The 23,093-nt window shown below is 38.1% G+C and overlaps 1 protein-coding gene across 3 annotated transcripts in view; it reads right to left on the bottom strand.

Moving 5' to 3' along the window:
* The window catches only part of PREX2 (phosphatidylinositol-3,4,5-trisphosphate dependent Rac exchange factor 2), a 176,725-nt gene that overhangs the window by 28,319 nt on the left and 125,313 nt on the right, over positions 1-23,093 (bottom strand). For all 3 annotated transcript variants that reach the window (XM_071737737.1, XM_071737736.1, XM_071737738.1), the window contains 5 exons: positions 21,785-22,002; positions 19,019-19,121; positions 15,371-15,514; positions 10,785-10,899; positions 843-909 (listed from right to left, as the gene is read on the bottom strand). In XM_071737737.1, the coding sequence (XP_071593838.1) occupies positions 843-909; positions 10,785-10,899; positions 15,371-15,514; positions 19,019-19,121; positions 21,785-22,002 (647 nt within the window). The remainder of the gene's footprint in view (positions 1-842; positions 910-10,784; positions 10,900-15,370; positions 15,515-19,018; positions 19,122-21,784; positions 22,003-23,093) is intronic.

The following is a 23,093-nucleotide window of genomic DNA, read 5'->3' as shown; positions in this document are numbered from 1 at the left end:
ACTGAAATATACTGAGAACACATATAGGGAAAACAAGCACATATAGCTAAATGCCTCGTGCTGCACCAAGGAAGAAGAGGCATGGGCACGTGTCCTCCTCCCCTCTCCTGAAGCCCAGCATGGCTCTAACCAACAGGAACTATCAGTCTGTTAATACCCATGCGGAATAATACCAACACAAAACTCACTTTGTCATAGGGTTCAGATGATGAACACTATTTTTCAAGCCATAGCAGCTCAATCACTTTTGAACTCAGTGTAGGCTGACCATAGGAACTTCTTTTTTGCCCCTGCTGGGCTGCAATATGGGTGTTAACTCTCCAGCAGTAGGAGAGAGCATTAAATGAATTTTCATAGCCCCTGGAATCTCTCAATCACAGAGGTTTAAAAACAAATTAAGGCAGTTGAAGAAAGCCTACATGAGGGGGCTCAGAAGAAAGCCTTCTGATAAGATGCTGAAGGAGTATTTAATTTGGAACATCACTTCCAGGTTCCAGAACAAGGAATTTCTGCCTGCACTTGCTGTCCCCTCACCCTACCTTTCTGCTTCCCTAATGCAATTGCATTGCTCTGAAAGCACAAAGAAAAAGGAAAGTTACAGTTCCCTTTCTCAAATACACTGATGGCCTCCAGCCACAGCTTCTTATACAGAACCCTAAAACAAAGGTGAGACAAAATGCTGCAAGAGAGCTTCTGCAGTTTCTTCCCTTCCATACTCTCCTCTCCACCCCAGCTTTAAATAATTCAATTCTTTGATGGATTAGGAGAGCTTTAGGAAAGGATTACAATAACACCAATGGCAACATGCAAAGTTTAATTAGACACTTAACATTTGTATTTACCTTATCTATATAAGCTGCTTTAGATGTTGAATTTGGAGGCAAGTTTGACTTGTCCAGGTAGAATGCCCTGAAAGAATAAACAGAAAATTGTTTAGATTCCTGAACATGCATGTAAATGACTATTCGTAGACACCTAACTAAGGCTGGAATTTTTAAAATTTCATGCAAGAGAGGATCAGGGAATAATGCATGGGTGAATAGGCACTATCATTCTTTCTTTTTTAAGTATTAAGTATTAAAATATTAAGGAACAGAATGTTTTCTTTTCTGGAGACAAACTGTCCCTATGTCTTTTGACAGTGAAGTGCCAGATTTTAATGTCTATTCAGCAGAAGCACTGGATCAGTAAGTGATCTTCAGCAAAGCTACCCATGAAAAGGTTTGTGGCAATTCTCTCAATTTAATGGTGACTTAGGGAAAATTGACATATAAAGTGCCTGAGCCTCCTGAACTGCAAGCTTTTTTACATTAGCTGTATATAACTGCAACAATAGAAAACCAGAATCCTAGACATGAAACAAAGTACTGATGGAGGACATAGGAAAATATCATTTGCTATGTATGCACTCATGCCTGCATGTGCAAATAAAGAACAAATCACCTTTCTTCACAATTTCTGCACACTTATTTGCAATGAATTAGTGCATAACATTAAAAGCCAAAGACAACTGTCATTTTGCAGCACAAAAAATGTGACAGAGAAAGCACAGTTATTGCATCAGGTTTATGTACTGGCTCACCAACCCACATTCTCCCAGTTCCTTCTATAGCCTTTCACTTACCAATGAGGAATACCAGATGTTTCTATAACATAGACAAATGCAACATGCACTGCTTTAAAAAAAAAAGAGTTTGGCTTATTTCTATGTGTTACAAATCAGGCTGGCATTTTGTACTGAAGGCTTCCATGCTATCATTCTCTCCTAAAACAGGAAAAATCTCTTATTCAACAGCAGAGAGGAAGAACTCTAGCAAAGAGCACACAGAACGCATAGAACTGTCCCCCTGTCTCCTGAAGCTCAGGTACTCTAGAGCAATTTTTTTTTCTTTCTACTTTATAAGTAAATCAAACATTTTCCACAGATGAGCATTAAACATCTCATAGGCAGAGGAAATACCATACATACTTCATGTTAATCTTAGAATGGTTGGGAAGAGACCTTAAAGCTCATCTCATTCCAACTCCCTAGAATGGGCTGCTCATGTTGCTCTTAGCCCAATCCAACCTGTCCTTAAGCTCACAGTTTCTCTGCCTCTGCAGCATCACTTTAAAAAAAAAAAAAAAAAAAAGCTTTTTCCTGCCTATGGCAAGTGTGCAATTTTGGAGTTGTAATTTCAGTTGCAATATAGCGTGAAAATAAACAGTGAAATGAACACATCCTTCCACCCTAAATCTCAAATGACAGGATCACCTGGATCTTCGAGTCACAAAAATATGCAACATGAAACAATAAAAATTGCTCTCCCCCACCCCTTTTTTTTTCAATGGTTTTATTCAGGAGTGAAGTTTCTCACATTGTTACATACTTGCAGAGCAGAGGTGCAAACTGCAGACTGGAATAATGTTTTATTCTTCAATAACCTACAGTAACTGAGCTCCTAAGAAAAATCCAGCCACCTTTAATTTTAGAAGACTTTGCTGCTCATAGCTTTGCAGTTTTGAAAAGCATCGTCTCTCAAATTTAAGGTTTGATTTAATCCCCTCAGAAGCACAGCAAAGCTAATCTAGTTCTGTTATTCTATTAAGCCTGTTTTGTGATCCTGAATGTACTCTGTGTCAAAGTAAGCTGGAGGACTCCCAGAACAAAAAGAGGTTTGCAGAGAAAATTGCTCATAAATCACTATGAGTGGCCACAGCACATAAAAGCTACCTCAGCATCAGCAGACCAACCTTTTTCTTTGTTAGCAATGCTAAAAAGCAAAGCATCACCCTCATATCCACTGAACATTATCAGCCTGAAAGCCTATACTGTTTTTTCCTGCCATGCCACAGGAAAATGCTTTGTTCAGGGTCTGTTCAGAGCTCGCATTCTCTTTGGACTGTTATTTCAGCAAATTCAGCTTCATTAAATGAAACCAGACACCAAATATAGAACAGTACACACATTAATGGAGTACATGGAAAATAATCAACTCAGGGTACAAAACAAAGCAACATGGACACTAGAAAACGATACAGAATTATAGGAATTACTCTATTAATTCAGTAAATTATTCATTAATCTAAAGAACAAAAATGAACTATACACAAAATTAATTTGAAATATAGAAATACCCTGTTACAAATGAAACTATTCCCCCCTCAATCTGATAATGCTCACAGATGTTTTTCAAGTGCTTTATTTTTATTGCTTTTCATAAAAACTGTCCTCAGTATTTGCAGGACATGACAAACTGTGGACAGCACATAAATTTCCAAAGCACTTCACTTAATTACTAAATGCTTGTTAAGGTCCTTAATCATACTTTATGGGAAAAGTTAATGGCAATCTTGGCATGGTGCCCAATTTGCACAATATTTTCTAATCCATTTGAAATGAACAAGAATGAAATCATAGTTCTTTGTCTGCAAATGTGATGCTGGTTTTGCCTTACAAGCTGCAGCAGAAAAGCCTTCCTTTTAGAAAAGGTAGAAAATCCAGTAGGCATTAGAACTACAAGCAATTATTGCTGTGATCTACTTTTGTAAAATAACTCCTATGTAACAGTGTCAAATAATGGGAAAACTTACACTGGAATGAGGTAACAAACAGCTTAGGTTTCAAACCAAAAGTCTACCCCAAGATAAATGCTTTCCCAATCTGTTTTTCCAGAACTTCAATACAAAGGAGATGAAGAAGTGCTGATGCTTCCCCTAATGAAGTACCTTACTGGTTACACTCTGAAACTGGCTTGGACATATAGAATCCTGAAAATCTGAAATACTGAAAACTGAACTCTAAGGAAGCTCCAGAGATGTAGACACACATACCTGAGCATCTTTGTACGTGCAAATAATTCATGCAAACCCAAGTTTTTACTCTTACTCCCAGCTTGTTGTTCCAGGAAACCCACTGCATTATCCTAGCTATTTATCATCGTACCAGTATCTGAGGTGCAAACCGAGGAGAATACTTGCAAAGGAACAGTCCTACTATCTCAGCAGGCACATCACAGCCCTCTCTCAAATCTTTATAAATACATAAGCAAGATCATAGAACTGTGAGTGAGCACAGAAATGTGAAGATAGAAAGTCATGAATAACACAAAAATGGAACAGAAGTACCATTTGCTCTATGCAACACTGCCTACTTTTCACATGTAGGCATGTAGGTTCACGTTTCACATGTTTTCACTACTTTTAACCCATTTTTCCTGGAATCCATACTCTAGCATCTCTACCTTCTACGGTCACCAAAACTCATCCTATTTGTTATGAGGAAGGGAAGCTCTTGGGCCATAGATAGTTACAGCTGCCTTCCTTCTTCTCCCATCATTATCCAAACAGCCAATTCCAGACTGAACCCATTAGTGCTAAATAATTGTTTCCACATTTGCCTTTCAGACAGTGGATGTCTCCTTTTTGGCTCCTGATATTCCAGACACGGAATACACTGTTCAAAAAGACAATGTGCCAAAAAGTCATTGGGTGGTCAGGGTTTCTACTGCAGCTACAAGCTGTACAAGCTACAGGCTTGGGCTGGATTCCTATAAGTGACCAGGAGTGAAAGAAAAGGCTCCACCTGGGATCGCTGCAGTTCCACATTCTCTGCATTTTCACAGGATAAAGAAGGCAGAATGTACCAGATATCCACCTTAGTGAGCAAAGGCTCAGTATATATAATCTATAAAGGCACCTAATTTTCAGTTTCAGAACTCTATCTATACTAAATACTGATCATACTTTCTCAGAAGTCATAAGAAACACTCACAGAAAGAGCATAGCAATGGAAGAGGGGAAAAAAAAACAACCAACCAAAAAAAAAAGAAAACCAAAAACACCTCTAAATTCAAGCCAGCTAACAGTATCTTTTAGACCAGCTAGACAAACTTAATTTACTTTGTATAGGATCCCTCTGCTCTCTCTCTAGTCTTGCTTCACTTAGATGCAATGAATCTTAATTTCTATTCTACCTAAATTGCTTCTCATTAAGTTCATCAGAGACAAATTTAGCTATTATTTCCTTGTTATGTCCTTCAGAATGAGTGTTTAATTTTCCATTCCTCCTTCATAAAATTTTGCATTTAGAGAGAGCTCAGCCACAAGTATCTAGTTCCTCTGGAACCACATCTTAAAATACTAAGAGGCACTGGATATCCAATTTTTATAGTCATATAAACTAGATGATAAATTAGTGTATATACCACTGCAGTCGTTTTACTGTTGCTTTTTAAAACACAAAGCAATGTATCAAATACCTAGTACTGAAAACAGGAAAACAGTTTTTCACCTGCTTTATAAATATCCCACTGCATCAAAAAAAAAAATATTTCCACAGAATGACTCTCAGAAACCTGTAACTCTTCACATGTTACTCATTTCTGAATTTGATGGCAGCGACAAAAACTGTTAATGTTGCTTCTTAACATGTCACTCACTGTTGTACACAGACATGAATGAAAGGAAAGGAAGAATAAAATTGCAGAACAGCAGCACAATGACAAACAGCATAAGCTTCTTAACCACATGAGCAATTTGGTTGGGAAAAGCTTTCCACTGAAAAGAGCAGGGGAAGGAATCGGACAGTCTTAAGGTGGATTTAAAGGCATTTATTCCAGGAACTGATACACAATCTGGTCTTTGTGATAACATGTGCATTGTCTTGAGGACCCATCGGTTTGTTCCAGAGAGAGACAAGCTCTTTCTTTCACAGTAATTAACTATCTCTAAGTGGATATGCCCTTTATGTCATTGTATTGCATTTATACCAAAGCAACTATTAGAGGATTTTAGTTCAGCCTGAAGCCATGAGTGCCATCACATCTATTTTCTGCCTTGACTAAATTATACAGGATACAGAAAACATCAGCCTGCCAAGAAGCCTGCAGCTTGAGAGGCTGCTATGCATGTATATGTGCGTGTATAAATAAAAAAGATGTTACATTCCTCAGACAGATTTTGTTCCAAGCTTGCATAAATTCTAGAAGCAGACATAATTTCCTTTCTTGTCTTTTTAAAAATTAAAAGAAATAAGAAAACACAACAACATGAAAACCTCATGGATTATAACATCCTTGAATAAAGAATTAAATTAAATTTTCCATCATTCTGTGGAGGACTACCTATTCCATAAAATAAATACAGAAGCATTCAGACAGAGAAACTGTTTGAAGTTACATTATAAATGAAACACTTTAAAATGACAAAGACTACATTCAGCCTAATCAGATGATCAATTTAACGAGGGTAGTTAGCTAAATCATTTGTCATTAGATTCACTGATTATAATTGCTTCCTTAGCGTAACAGATTTGCATGTACCTCATAAAGTGAAATCTAAGAAGGCAGCAACATGGAGGAAAAAAAACCCCACAAAGAATGGCCTTTTCCCTTTACTGCTTGCTTTAATTTTTCTTCTATTACAGCTCCACAACAGGCTATAAAAGTAGCTGCCAATAACCCTAGACACAGCTGACTTCAAAGAATAGTTCCAAATCACACAGAATGGTAGGCAGGAAGGAAGGAACATTTTTTTCCAGACCTTCTTTGTCTATTGATGTACAGGCAAGTTAATTACTACACAGTGGTAATTAGCACCCACACCAGTGGCAGGGATGGATAGCAACCCTCAGCTGTCTTTCCCACAGCATGATCCAATCTTTGGGCTGAAGAACTGGGTCATCATATAGTCAAGGATGTCACAAGAAAGTGCCATGCTGAGGATAAAAGAAGTTAGGGGAAAGCAGAGCTCTCCTAACATCACCTTATCTGTTATTTTGCTTATTTCCCTTTGACTGCTCCTAACCCGTTCAGCTATAACATTAGGAACCAAATTTTAAAGATATTTAAATGTCTAAATGCAAGCATTGGTACTGAAGAGGCATTTTAAATGCCTCTTATGGAATGACCATAAGATTTATTTCTGTGCAATTCAATATAATAACAACCACTATACTGAATCTCACTCTGCAGGAAAGAGACCTTTACAAACATAAAAATCACAATCAAAGGGAAGAATGTATTTTAATTAAATAACTCTTAAAGCAATAATGCCTCCAAACTTAAAGTTTACAATTGTGATTTTACAATTACATGAGTCAGGATTTGCAAGAGAACACATACACCAACCAAGCAGTTCAAGCAAATATAGTGTATTTGTGAGGTTTTGTTATTCCTGTAAGTGTTTGTAGTAGTTATGGATTCAGACACCATTGTGTCCAACACTGTTGAAGCACAGTGGTCACTGGTATCTGTAAAAGCAAAAAGGATAGATTCAGGATGGGAAAAGCCTATTCTAACAGCAAGCAACACCAGAGGAGGAAGATGGGGAAAAGTGGAAGGAGGCAGGAGAATATAGAATCAGCTCACCTAGCATCAGCCTTTGTGCAGATCAGATACCCAGGTTCTTTCTGGTTCTCTTCTAATTTAGAAGACAACTGCTGAGCCATCAAACACACAGTAATAAAGATCTTTAAAATCTTTGCTGACCTAATTACTTTCACTGGGTTGTACTGCATGTTTCTTCTTAGCAAACAATCCGATGTGGTTTAGTTTACATTGCTGGCAAATATTGACACCAGTTCAACTCGCAAACAGAATTTGAGCTCTACTTTCTTTTCTTTATCAGTATCAGAGAAAGAGAATTGGTAAACTACAAAAATAAGTGCACCTTGACTGACTGTGAAAAATAAAACCAGCATGAATAAGAACAGTTGTGGGCCAAGATTTCCCAGCAGGTTAAGGAATTTCATAAGTTAAGTATTGGCCGGATTTTGTTTGTTTGTTGTTTTGCTGTTGTTTTTTAAATAACTTTTTTATTCTGATAAAGGACTTACCATATTGCTGGGGTAGGGGATGTTGCCTCAGAAATTGCAGGAAAAATAAACTTTATCTGGCCTTAGAATAAAAGTTCCCTTATATAACTGGATTCAAATAGCTAGGATTAAATCTTTTACAGAAGATGGAGGGACATTCTCTCCCTCCATTCCACATAAGCATGAAATTCTATAACCAATTTTCAACTCTTTCATGCATTCTCATAAAAGTGATAATCATAACAAATTCATAGTTGAGGTAGTATTTGCAAAAGCCCCAAAGAAAGTACCGTGAAAAATAGAAGCATTTATGCTGCTCACATAAAGGAGACATGTCAAGAAGAATAATTTTGCACCTGAATTTATTGTATTACCTCTGATACTGTGGAAAAGCAGGTCACAGTTCCATAGTTATGCAAGAATCTTGCAATAAAAGCAAGGATTGAATTTCTTGACTTTATATGATGGATAAAGGTTATCTTTCCTGAAATCCACTAAAAATTTACTAGCATATCTTTTGATTCATTCAAATGAATGGTCTGAAAGTCAATTCTTTTAAGGCATATATCAGTATCAGACTTGACACCCAAAAGAAACCCCATTCCTCAAAAATCTTGTATGTTCTCAAGCTTTAAAAATACTTTACTACAAGTAATTCAGGAGTTACTTGAGCAAAGGCACTACTCATTTTTATTTTTAATGTCCCGTTTGGTTATAACACAAGTTAGGCAAAAATCTCTGTTTGTGAGATCATACACAGGGGAGTGGTCTCATCTGTTTCACATAATTAAAGCATTATTATCTAAATGCATCAAGAATAAGAGAAGCTGAACTTGTACCAAGAAGCCTCATCGACAGATGGCTTGGCTGCTGTGGCACTGCCAACCAGTGCCTTCATTCCACCAGTCCCTGTCCTCTTCTCCCACCACTTTTTTCTTTACTGTTCCTCCCTTTTGGTCTCTGCTGCTGTAGCAATCAAGAGACTGTAGGGTGGTCACACCGGATGCTCATTTCCCAAACAAGCAATGCATTCCTTTTCTAAGGAGAAAGAATGGTTTATGGATTGTGTCTTGAATGACTTATTACTGATTAGGTGGTTCTGCACAGAGGATTCCTTCCACGTGAAGAGTTTAAGATCATATTATTGCACTTAAATATGTACCCAGGGAATACGCAATTTCACTTCTTATTTTTTTAATTCTGTAGAGCGATTATCCAAATGTTCATATCTTTTGCTGCTGTAGTTACTTCATTAGGTTCTCCTGGCCAAACACCTACACAGGCTAGCAAATGGAAGAACAAGAACAAAGCATCTGTTTTTCTCTTTTTCCTCCTCGCATTATGGCAGTGAATTCCTGAAGCTGTTTATGTCTCATTTAAGAAATGGGCAGAGTTTACCAGAAAGCAAGCAAAAAACATGAATTAATGAATATTCTCATCAGCCCTTAGATGGCTGGAAAAAAAAATCCACAATTCTATTTATGGTAATTTTTGTTGAACACCAGCTTTTTCATAGTAACTTCTTGCAAAACCAGGCCTTGGAAGTTTGCAACCCATGAGTCACAACCCCACAAGAGGAATGTGCCCCATTAGAGCCACAGCATGAATGGAGGTCCCAACAGGCAAGGTAAGCAAGGTCAGGAACACTAGAGCACAGAGACAGGAAGAATTTCTTTTAAAGATTTTCATGGGGGCTAAATTGGGCCTATTCATAGAAAAAAAACAGCACAAAAAGTCTTGTCTTGTCCAACTGATAGAAATAGCTTCCCAGCACTAGCTGACTTCATCTAGGACAAATATAAGCACGACCAAACCTTTCTGTAAAACTGATTTATAACATAAGCCTTGTCAATTAAATATTCAGGAAGATCTCTTCTTTCCAAATAGCAAGTCCTAACAAAAGAAGGTGGAAACCAGACAAAATAGATACTATAGTTTTAAAGAACATAGAATTGTACTGACACAAATGTCAAAAAAACAAAAATACAGTACCCACTGAATACATCTGGCTTTAAAATCACTTTTGATTTTAAAGCTGTCTAGATTAAGACAGAATTTACAAAGTCTACTGCTTTGGTAACACATTTGAGAAGTACTTTTACAAGATCCATGAAGAAAACCTTCCAAAGACAGAAGTGGGCCAGCAGATGAAGGAACTGGAAAAATGGACCTTCATTTATCCCCTTTCCACTTTGTCTCTGTCCTTAACCTCTTTTTAAATCTCCTGTTCTCTGCTGCTTTTAAAACCTGCCTAATAGTTCTAGTGAAATGACAGCATTTCCATCTTACTCAAGATGTGATTTTACTTCAGTCCCTTGCACTATTTTTCTTCAACTCCTGCAAATAAGTGTAGTCAAAAAGCATGCTCACAGATACAGTGAGATGCAGGAGCAGCTTTTACTGGTTTTGTTATTGTTTTACTTTATAACTAATACATTATTTTGTATACCAGAAATTGTCTCTTTATGTGAAATTTCTCAATGAAATTGAAATACACAGCTGCATAACCTTTACATATATTGGCAAGTATTCACTCTGTAATCCAGGCCCAAAGCTAGTGCAAATATCCAAATTTGTTTATATTCCCATTAGTATGGAAGGGGGTGGGGAGGAAGATGCTCAGCTTTGAGGAGAACAGCACTATTTTTTAAATCCTATTCTGTAAATTTTGTCAATACGGTCTGGAAAATCAGATCATAATGCCTAAAAATTCTGATAATCCATTTGTGACCATGCAAACGTTTCATTTTCCACAGATAACAGTAACAACTAATTACAGCTATAGCTTTAATGGGAAAACTATTTTTTAAAACATACCTTAAAAGTGCAGAAATTAGAAAAGTCGTAACCATGGATCGTGGATCTTATTCAATCATCCACCAAAACCAACCACCATACAATGCAATTCAGTTTAAAGATGTGCCATAGAAACTGAGTTGAAAATCAGAACTTGGCAAACAAATCTCAGGAATTTTGGTTTATCACCCACCGTAGCTTCTGGTTATATTGCTTGACTTTTTCTAGTGAGGCTGCATTGATCTGAGCTTGAAATTCTTCTACTGAGACACTGTCTCTGTAATAGTATCCTTCCATGCTCTCCAATGCTGTAAAAAAAAGAGAAAGGACAATGGAGAAGAGAAAAATCATTATTAAATATTTAGTTCTTGCCTTCTTTGTAGCTTTGTTCACACACTAGTGAATTACTTTTTAACCTTGAGGCTCCTACTCCATTGTGGATTGCTGAGCTGTTTCCATATGTCATCAAATTCATATAGATTTCTCTTTAAGATTTAATTTCCAAGAAAAATTATATTTCTTGCTGTGTGGAAAATACAAAGAAGAGTGCTAGATAGAGTTCCACTGCTCTAATTAAGGTGCTCCTGCCCTATGAATGTAAATGTGAATTTTACTTCTGATAAATCCTGCAAGAAAACAGTAGCATGAGCTGGGGTAGAGGAAAGAAAGGATTAAGGTACCAGCTACTTTCACAAGGGGAGACCTGACAGCTTCTTACAAAGCCTGATTTTGGGAGCTGGGGAGCACCTGAACCTAGAGTTATTCTCTCTCAAAATGTCAGTGCCTTCTGGATAAAGTAAAGCAAGCCTCTATGGAGCTCAGAAAATGCCCTCTAAGCTCCTTTTCAGGGACAAGGAATGTTTCTAAAGTCAAATACTTGATTATATTCACCTTTGTTACATTCACCTTACCAAAGCAAGGATCAGTACAAGAACTAGGGAAGTAAACAAAAACTTCCATACATGGAAGGATCTTTATCCTTCTCACATTATCACTGCACTGAAATTAAAAGGAAGAAAAGCTTAATACAATAGCGTTCCATTCTGAGATGCTCCTCCTAGCAATAGTTTTCAAAAAAGAGAACATAAAGATCATCCCCCCCAGCCCCTTTAACTTACACACTCAAAGAAGTTTAACCTTTTCTTTAGCCAAGTCAAATTAAATGTTTGAAAAGTTCTCAAAAAATTTGCACTGAAAAAAATCAAAGTTCTTCACATTAGGAGGTTAACCTTATTATACCATAAAACATAAGGTGAAACAGATTTTGGGGGAGAAGCATTAAAGATTTTACAATTAGGAATATTGCCACTTTAATAATCCATACACATTCTAAGAATTCATCATCCTATCAGAAAATGAAAGCAAGAAGCAGAGTTCTGAAAGAAACATGCTGCTGTCCAAAGAGTTTCAGCTGCACACAGAATATTAATTCTGCTTGTACTGCTTAATATGACCAGTTAATAAAGAATTCATTCATTGTGAAAGAACATGCAAATTACACTCCCTTTCTGCACTAAAGAATTCGCAATTCTCCTTCTGTGCAAAAAAGTACTAATTTTCAACAGTCAGACTTGCTCCTTAACTTCCTTGGTGCCAAATCACTCCAGAAAGCCCCCACAAAAACTCCATTTATAACAGCACACTAATGAAAACAGAGTTGATAATTCATACTGCTTATTTTACTGGCATGAAGTTGGTTTTATCCAATCAGCCTTCCCAACTGGGAAACTCAGTCATCTGTGGGGCCTGGCTGGAGCACCCAGTTCTGCCTCCACAGGCACCACTGGGGCCATGCTCATGGGTGCTGGCAGGGAATCCCCCAGCATGTGCTCTGGTGCTCCTCTTTTTGAAGGGTTTAACATTTTTCTATCTAATATATTAGAAACCTCTTTTGTAAGGAAGCTTTCCTTACAAACGTATCTCCTATTGTATTCCTGAATCTGAGATAGGTCTGAATGCACAGACAACTGAATTAGAAAAAAATACAGAGGGATGGGCAGGCTCAAGGGGTAGTGCCTAGGTAGACCACGTCCCATTAGGGGCCCAATATGAGTACCACATGGTTCTATATTGTTCTACATCTCTACCACTGACCTGGAGGAGGTAAGTCAAGTTTGCAGCCAGTACCAAATCAAGAGAAGCAGGGGATATGAGCACATAACATAACCATGATTAACATAAACGTGGCCAGTAGACTGAAAGAAATGCTTTTCCTCACTAGATACACTCATTAGATAGCACCCAGAACAATGTGTCTAATTTTGGGCTCCACAGTACATGAAAGCTGTTAATCAAATGGAGAGCTGACTAGAGGGTAACCAAGACAGCACATGCTCTGTGAGAAATTGAGGGACCTGCGCTTGTTCAGGTTGATGTGATAGCTCTGGGGAGGACCTACTAGCCAGGTGCCATTAGCTATCAGGAGGGCAATCAGAAGACAGAGCCAGGCTCTTGAAAATGGTGCATGCTGGAAGAGCCAGTGGACATAAATTGAAACAAGGGGTGCTTCAACTCAATTGAAAGAAAACACTTTTTCACCATTAGGGCAGTCAAGTAGAGGAACAGTTTACTCAAGAGGTTGTACAGTTTCTGTCCTTGGGTGTTTTCTACTTGATAAACACCCAAGCAACCTGAGCTGATCTCACAGCTGATGCTGCTATGAGAAGGAGTTGGACTTGAGAACTCTTGACATCCCTTCCAATCTGAATTATTCTAGGATTCAACGAAAATCGAAAATTAAAAAAGCCTATGAAACTAAGAGACTATGTAGCAATTTTAAATAAGTTTAATATGAATTTCAAATAGAATGTCATTTAATTATGTTTATTTGTTGCTGAGAACTCAATTCTAACTTAGGAAACAGAGAAAACTGAATGCCAAGAGCTATAGCTCAATATTTTCAGACCTCATTCCTGAAGATCAGGATTCTTTTGAATGTATACACTTTAGTATATGGCCACACAAACCTGGTTTTACAAGTGGAGGGATGCATAATGTAGCATTTTAAGCATTTTCAAAGTAAGCATTTTAAAACTTAAAAATGTCTATAGTCCAATTCCTGCTCATACACAGACTTGTCATGTTAGGCATGGAGTTATGCAATACAGAACACAGCAACACAGAGATAAAGAGACTGATGTGCACTAACTTGGGCTTTTGATGATATTCCAAACCATGATTTTCTAAATGTTCCATTTGAAAGCATCATAAACCATTGTGTTTCAGTCAGGCAACAGCTTAGCTCTGTTAAGCTTGGGAAGCAAGAATCCACTTCACATAAGAACTTACAGATTTCTACATTTGTAGCTAATAAATTTCAGTTAAAGATGCGGATGGCAGCTCAGACAAACATCATAGGAAAGAAGTCAAAAACAGGATCCCATTCTCTCATTAATGAGGAAAACAAAATCCAAAATAATGATTTAAACACTAGGATTTAACTTCTTATCCAGGATTTCTTATTCTTAGGGTCTAATGGGCTTTTTTGGAGGGGGATCCTTGAAAAGTAATTTGCATTAATAAAGACAAAAGAAATGTTCTATGTTACTGAAAATTATTAAGCAGATGTTAACACTTAAATGAATCCTTGTTCTTTTCCTTTAGCTGACTACAAAGATCCTTACCCTAAGAATCAAATATTTTGGTCTTCTGGAAACAGAAAGAGTGTAAAATCTGTAAATAAAGTCGGTAGCATGCTGAATATCCTTCCAAATCTAAAAAAAAGGATTTCATCTCAAGGATTTCATCCAGGATTTCATCTCAAGCAAGACATTTTCTGTTCTCTTTCAGGCACCTTTTTGTCTGCTCTACTGAAATGTGTCTCCTATTCAGTGCTCTCGTTTTCCCCTATGACTGAAATCAGTCTGTTCAAAAGCAACCCATTCAAGACTGTCTTTATTAGTTTGTTTAAAAATCAGACTTCAGGGGGCTCTTATTTTTAAAAAATCGTGTGGTTTAAGTTTACAGTAAATTTGCCTATATGTTCATGTATTTTGTTTGCCGTTTCCTTTTACATCCTTGTTATCTGTCAGAGCCCTCCTCAAAGCCTTCATTCACATACCTGACTTCTGCCTATTCCAGACAGACCCTGGAAACCTTTAGCAAGGTATGGGAGTATTTTCAGCTTCCTCTGAAATGGAAAGGAGCTCAGGGCAATCAGCACCTCACATTCACCATCTCAGGGAAACAAACTCCAAGCTCCTGATGAGTGTAATGGCACTGCAGCTAATGCAGGCTGCCTGCAATTTATGAACAGGCTGAGCATCAGTGCAACCATTTATCACTTCAGCACTGTTTGCAGTGTCAAAACTACAAAAGCCTGAAAATGTTAAGTCTTCATAACATTTTAAAGAGACAGAATTCTCAGGGAACATCAATTTTGTCCTTAGACTCGAAGTGACAGAAAAGATTATGGGAGCATTTGATAAGCAAAAGACTTTTTAAAAGCAAGTTTCATTGTCTGACTATTGTCCACTAATGTCTACAAAGAACAAAACAATATTGATAAGACAATTCTATGCTGTTGGAATCATCTAGCACTTATAAACTTGGAGATGTATAACCATACCTCTATTTTTTTAATCACAAATCTCAGCATTTCTTAAACTCACATTTTAATTCAAAGTTCTCAATTAATGCTCACATTAAACAACAATTTAAATATAAGCATTTTGCCCTTATAGTTAGAAAGGACTTAAATCAGGGTAAATAAGAGTTTAAAGATAGTTAAGTATTATGTGGAAGAACTGGGTGGAAAAAAAAAATTAAACCTCAAGTTACCTTGTGAAAAAAGCACTGGGTGGATTTTAAATCCCCCTCCATTCTTCAGTCTCTGAGGAAGCTGTTCAAAATGGTAACTATCAAGGTAGAAGAAAACCTTCAGGGTCTGCCGGCTTCCTTCTGCTTGGTATGTGATTGGTACATCTAAGAAAAGTCAGTGGTACCGTTTCATTAAAAGCAATGACACATCACATTCCTGAAAATTTTGCACCCACAATTCCCACAATTAGATAAAAAATCACTGCAGACAAAAAAATAATACATGCAGTATTTTGCATTATGTTCAGTGATGTTGTGGCCACTTTGGTCCTACCCATTATGAAGAATTAGATAAACAGAAAAGCAGCAACTAAGCAAAATAATAAACAAAACAAGCAGTTGGCAACATCCTATTGTGTTCCCTGTAAACCTGCAGAAAAAATGTTTGTAAACCTGCAGAAAAATCTACATACAGCACATAGTCTGAAATCACTGGAAAGATACCTTTAGCCATATTTCACATGCTTTCTTCAGATGAAAGATGTGTAAGGCCAGTGTGATACATAGATTCAGATTCTCCTCAGATTTGTGAGGGATCATGGCTTGACTGCACAAAGAAAGATTTAAGAAGGGCTCTCCCCACACTTGCTGCAAGCACAGTGATGGCTGATGAGGCCAATGGGGGACTGGCAGTGTGGCTGCAAAAGGCCCAGCAGAAAATGTCCTGTGAGGGGACAGCCAAGGCACGGCTCTTTCTGTGCTGTCTTTTCTCCTCCAGACTGATTCTACCTGTGTTCTCAAGGGAGGCAGCAGCGTTATGGATGGTGTCTCCATGTCTCCCGACTGGAAGCCAGAGTAGGCCACTGCTGGCAGTCAACATGGCCAAAGCTGAGGGACTGTTTCAGGGAGTCCCTGTATCTCCTTTCTGGGTCTCCTCTGTTGCGGCAGCCGGTGGCAAGTTCATCACAGAGCACAATCTTAGGGAGGTGGTGATCCTCCATCCTGGAGATGTGCCCTGCCCTGCCCAGCACAGCTGTGTCCTCAGTATCATGGCCTCAGTCCTGGTGACCCCTGCCTGTTCAAGGACAGGAACATTGGTCACGCAGTCAGTCCAGTGGACGCTTAGGATTGCACAGAGGCAGCACTGACAGAAGTGTTCAAGGAGTCGCAGGAGGTGGCAGTAGGTGACCCATGATTCAGACCCATAGAAAAGAGTACAATGGCCCTGTAGACACCAATCTTTGTACTTTTCTTCAGGTGTTTATTGCTCCAGACTCTTTTATGAAGTCTTTCAAATGCACTGTGTGCCTTTGCTAATCTGTTGTCTATCTCTTTGTCAATCTTGGTGTCCGAGAAAATAATGCATCCCAGAGAGCTGACCTGCTGGACTGACTTAAGCTCTGATTCACCTATGGTGATGTGGGGATGATGGAAGTCTTCCTGCAGTGCAGGCTGGTAGAGAACTTCTTTCTTCTTCAAGTTGACTTCCAGCCCAAAAAGATCTGCAGCCTCTGCAAAGCAGGATGTTATGCACTGCAGAGCTGCTTCTGTGTGAGCAACGAGGGTGGCATCCCCAGCAAAAAGCAACTCTGGGACATGGTGATTTAGGGTCTTGGTGTGGGCCTTCAATCACCTTAGGTTGAATAGGCTCCTTATCGGATGTAAATGCCATTTTCTTCATTGAGGTCTGCCATGGCCCTCTGGAGCATTGTGCTGAAGAAGATTGTTGAGTGGGTGTGAGAACACTGCCTTGTTTCACACCATTGATTATTGGGAAGGATTCATAGAGTGCATTGCCATATCTGACTTGGCTCTGCTGATCCTCACGTAGCAGGATGATCATTTTGAGGAATCCTGTTGGGGGCATCCTAATTGTGATCTGTCTGGCATGGGAGGCACATGCCACCACCAGCATAGCTCACAACCTCCCAAGGACATGCAAGGGGGTGCCCATGGAGGGTGTGAGAGATAGAACACAAGTTAATATACACTAGCTACCAGCATATTCATTAAATTATTATTAAAAATCAGGACTCATCTCAGAAAACAAATATATTCTGTTAGAATATATAAAATTTAAGAATACATTAGTGCAGAGTTCAGGGAAACTACCACTATCATTTTAAAGTTACAGTGATTCCCCAACACACATTGTGTGCATTATGCCAGATGAACAAGTAATGGCCATTAACAAAAGCTGACAAACATTTTCCGTTTAGCTGAATACTCAGAGGAAGTCAGTTTAATTCAGTTCAAGCTTTGTATATATTTCCTGTTTATGTATCTTTTCCATACATAAATCTCCAAGTCGAAAGCAGTAAAACCAAGATTTAGTGATTTGCATTAAAAATATGTAGTTTTACACTTTATGCATATATTTTTTATGCCTAAATGGAAAAGACTGCAAAGGAACAATTTCCACTATTTTTTGTAATACTAAAAGAAGCTGGTTTTTCTTTTTTTCTTTTATTGATTATGCAGAACCATAAATAGAAAAATCAAATTTGCCAGTTCCTTTTCTTCTGGAACCACAGCCAGGACGACTGTGGTGTTAGACCTTAAACTAAGAGGAAATGCAGAATTTATTACAATCCTAGAACACACAGACTTCCCATTTATTGTTCTTATGTTTTAGCATCAACACTTTCAATGGAAGATGCAACAGGATGAAGTATTCATGACACAGGCATATGCCATGCTGCTCTATGTTGTAATGTTTTGGCAGGTTTTCTTTTTAAGAGAAACACCTTGAAGAGTTTCCTTACTTGAAATAAATATGGCCTTCTATGGACTATTTCCTACCTGGCTACAGACCCTGTGCTACTGAACTCTTCAGGGCATGAGCAGCTTTGTGGAGGAGCTTTGGGTCTTCTGGTTTTGGTTATTGCAGAAGTTCTCTCACGTGTGGTCTTAATCCAGCTTTAGAAAAGCTTGATGTGAAGCAGACATGCTTTTCTCCCTTCCCGGGGGAGTTATGAGACTTAAGAAAAAATGAGTGCTTTTTGCTCACTAAACAAAGTTCACTGCAGGAGAACCTCTACTGGCTGAATATATATTTTCATAAGGGAGTGTCTGAAAAGGAGGGAATAAACAGCAGGGTATAAACAGCAAAGACAATCTCTTGTTGCTAGCTGGGCAAGTATTGGGAGGAAGGGTTCAGGTCTCTCATTGTCTGAGCCAGCAGCTCTCACAGGAAACTTCTTGCTTAAATTTAAAGCTAATTTAATAGTGTCTGCTATCTCCTTTCAAGGAACTCTTCCAAGCTTTACTTTGTCTTTCGGGCAATAAAATGCAATATTTGTTATGCTTCTCCAACGCAGTTGCATTTCTCTGTGAAGACCTTCAAGCTTATTTTACACTTGGCTCTTCAATAACACGAAGATCTTCCAGGGACTTTCCTGATGCAGTCACACACTCCCAATGGAAAATATGATTCAGCAGTTTTTGCCCCCAAAGTTACTGACATTGCCAGATAATGACTCTACATTGTCACTGATGTTAGCTGTGTTTCAGTAAATCTTGGAATATTAGGAGAGCTACAGATCTACTAATTCCACATAATCCCAAATTATATAATATTCCCTATGGGAGATAATGTTCTAGGAAAGAAAAATGTTACAAATACACAACGTGTTTCTGACCATTAAAGCCCAGATATTAATTACTCACTCGCAACTAGCGGTTCTGGCTCTGATTGTCTGAAGTAAAAAGTAACTTTTTCCAAGTCAAACAGTGCAACCAGTGTATCCTCTAGCATGGCTTGCTCATCAGCCTAAAAAAGGCAAAAGAAAATGTGAAATAGTCATTTCATCCAGATGTTTTCCCTACCGGAAATATTGTGAGAGCAGGACATATAAGTAACTACAGAAAGTTGCACAACACTGATGCAGTGTATAACCTAATTAACTCCTAGACAAAGTAAATATTTTTTTTTTCTATTGGTACTTTCCCTTTTATTAATAGTTCAAGATTATTACAATGAACATTATTGTTAATAAACTAAATCAGTAATTTATAGCTATCGTTATTTCTCAGTCAAACTTTTAATCAAACAATACTGTAATTACTCTTTATGTAAGATACCAGACTTCAACAGATTGTCTGGACAAGAGGTCTAGCTTGTAAATTACAAGAAATGTGGAAAAAAAAATCCTTTTAGCATTTTTTATTTTAAAAATGCCACAATTTTAGCATTTTTTTCATCAGCAACAGCTGAATTTACCATAACCACTCTAAATACCAATAACTGAACCAGTACTTCAGAACAAGTACAGCTCAGGGTGATTTGCACCTTCACTTGCAAAACTTTAGATGCAAATTAAGTAGATAGATATGCCAATATTGTGATCTGCACCTATGGTTCACTCCTGAGTACACCCATGGTGTACTCCTGAGCTAAAGAAATAACTAAAAGGATTCAGACTAATTTACAAAAAAAGGCTCAGTAAATCAATTACTAAAGTACTTCGGACAATTTACTGAACCTTTGAAAAGGAAAATAGTCATCTCCCTGTAAGATTATCTTGAGATGAATATGTAGAGCAATTACAGCAGAAATCAATAATCACTTAAAGTAATTCAAATCCTTATACAACCTGCCCCAAGCACTTTAAGTTACCAAAGGCTAAATGGTAATCTGAGGCATACATTTTTACTCCTCTCAGAATTATAACAGTAGGAAAGCAAAGAATAACTAGCTGACTATAAAGTGAAAGTAAACTTTGGTTCACTGAATTCTAGATAGGAAAAAAACCCCAATGATTTTCCCCATTCTATATAGTGAAATAGTATTCCCCCTTGTATGTATGAAAAAGCAAAGCTGTGAGAAATAATTTGCCTCCTGGTTCAATCTATGAAATCTCTATGGACAAAGGAAGTTTATCAGCAGAACAGTCTAAAAACCATTCGGCGACATGGGAATCTGTACAACTGCTCATTCTTTACTGAATTCTGGCCATAATGAGTGTAATTTCCTTCAAATACCCTTCTTTAAAATAATACAGATCGTTTGTAAGCACAATAGTGATGAGAAGGTATTGAAAAAGTTGCCTTAAAATACTTTTGCCTTGGTTAAGACAGTTGGGCAGGAAAGACTATATTTCATTTCTATTTCAATTTGACAACGCATACTGCTGGGATCTCATTATGTGGAAATAGCCAAGTGGCCTCCATTTTCACTATAAGGGATTTTCTTTACAATCTTGAAAGAAAAACCAGTAGTATTCAGAGCTGCTGTCAGTTATTTTGTGATAACATCACAACTACACACAAGGAATCCACAAGATAGGAACCAACTCCATGTACTCTTTGACTCAGAGGACTTCAACACTGGGACATGCTGGTGCTGCATGGTGCTAAAAAGTATTCAGGACCTAAAACATAGGCGCAAGCTTCCCTGTGCTTTCTTCACACACTCCCCAGTGTGGATAAAGAGTCCTCCTTTTTCTCTCAGGATTTGACTTTATCTGGTTTTAAGCTTCATCCCTGGTCCTGACATACCCTGTCCCACATAAGCCCATGTAGGAACCTCAACTGCCTGTGGGATAGTTGTCCATAGTAGCTCAAGTCAGTGCTCTCCAATAAGACCATAAACTATTACTTTAAAATTATGATTTAGAAATACCTTTATTTTTATTAACACCTTCTGCTTCTAAAGTTTATCTGGTCCACTCTTCAGCTATTTGCTAAAGAGATAGAGAGGGCAAGGAAAGAAGACCTTTGATACTAGGAACTTTGTGTGTTATTTGCATGGGTTTCATACAGTAGGATGCAACTCCAGAGGCTGAGAAGTTTGCCACTGAGCACACCATTTAGACTGCTTCACACTTCCTCAGGTTAGCAAGAACCAATCTATTGGGAGAAGCAGCTTAAATGGCTGAAGAAGCACTTTGGGTAACTGGGGATTAGAGTAGTGCAGAGCCATGTCCCTTTTTTTATTGTTTCTTAAGACATGGCTCTTTGCCAAACTTTGTGAAGAAATATCAGATTTCCAATTTACCTGACAAACTACAAGGATTTGCCCTAGGATGGGAGAAAAACAGACTAGCATGTTTAATCCTTCAACTACTACAGACCTGTTGTTATGGGGGGAAGGGGGATGATAAAATTATCTAAACCAGGTATTTTATTTATCCTGCACTGTGCTTAATACTCCACTCATTTCCAGGAAATAGCAGGAGTGAAAGGGTAAACTCACTATCTGTAAACTCAAAACAAACATAATACCTTTGTGGAAAACATATTTCCCATATCACAAACATTTCCCAGATCTGTAATTACCTTAATCACAATTGTTCCAAATAGCAGCTAATTAAGTAACAGAATAAGCACAAAGGACACAGAAAATTACATTTATAACTGAGAATGTTTAACTGTGCCCCTGGCTCAGGGAAAAAACACAGGCTGTGACCAAGCATGCCACATGAGGAGTCTTACCAGGTTAGGTGAGAGCAAGGACTGGAAATGAAGGAGAAGACCTGCACTGGCTATCTGTTCCAACCATCTTCTGCTGGCCTCCGGTGTCTCCATTTCATATTCTTTGTTGTTGTCAAACATGTGATTTAAGGCCACCATTAGTTGCTCTGAAAAAGCACAGACTGTGGCCACTAGGCTCTGACAGAAGACCATGTCTCGCCTGAGTTGTATCTCGCTGTCTGTGATGGGTAAATCCAGAAGAGGAAAACCAAAAATGGAGCAGGAGATTAATTACTAGCAATTGAATGGGGGTGGGTTTTTTTCTTTGCCAAAATCCCAAGCAATTTTAAAGTAAGTTATAAGTTTACAGCCTAATACTAGTCCCAGTAGATAGCACACAAAAACTGTCATTGTTCCCATGAAAAGATTATTCTATGTACTTTCGATTTTACAAGGTGACAGATATGAGTCAGATCTCTGCTGTGAGATCCAATTTCGGAACCAGCTGGGCACAAAAACTTTCCATAAAGAAGCAAAGATAGTCAGAACCTCTTCATGACTGCATCATCTGGTCAATACCACAGCTACCAGCTGGGCGGGGCTGATGGACAGCCTGCTGTAAAGTGCAGACAGGACACATAGGAATGTTGCTACCAGAACACAGTCTATCTCTCTATATATACATATGTATGAAATCTATAAAACAAGCATAGAGCAGCATTACATATGCTGCAAGAGATTTATGGGTCGGGAAAGCCAAGGACAGGCCTCTAGGTAGAAGTCCATGGCACCATCAGAGGCTGATTTAAATTAAGAGACTAGCTAACCTATCAATTATTCCAGAGGGCACAAGCATTAGATTAGCTAAAGGTCAAAAGAGTTAGAAAGGGAAACATGTTCTCAATAAAGCATAGAACTGAGGTGATAAATATTTAATGCTTCCTTCTTCCTCTTTGCTGAAGGTCTTCGAGTATTTTTATCATTATGAGCTGCTAGGCAAACATCAATCACAATGGTACTGGCAGACTTAATCTTTCTCAGAGCAAAAGAAGACCAGGTGATATTGAGGTCTTTCCAAAGCCAAAAATCTTTGTCCTCGTTTTGAGATTCCTCTGCCTCTAAGAGGCTTAGCTTCTTTTCCACCTTCTCTATGGAGCTGACAAAACTTTAGATGACTGGATAAGTCAGAAATAATTCTGTACTCAGGAAATTAATACTGACTTTAAATATTTGCTTTTCTTGGAGTCCAAGTATATCTCAGATTAACACACTTCTATTTTCCTTATGAGATCTTCTTCAATCTTTTCCTTGACAATTGATAATTGTGACC

The sequence above is a fragment of the Heliangelus exortis genome, chromosome 2 (genome assembly GCF_036169615.1).
Source record: "Heliangelus exortis chromosome 2, bHelExo1.hap1, whole genome shotgun sequence".
Taxonomy (NCBI): Eukaryota; Metazoa; Chordata; class Aves; order Apodiformes; family Trochilidae; genus Heliangelus; species Heliangelus exortis.
The sequence above is the reverse complement of the archived record's forward strand: the minus strand, read 5'-3'. Positions and strand labels throughout refer to the sequence as shown.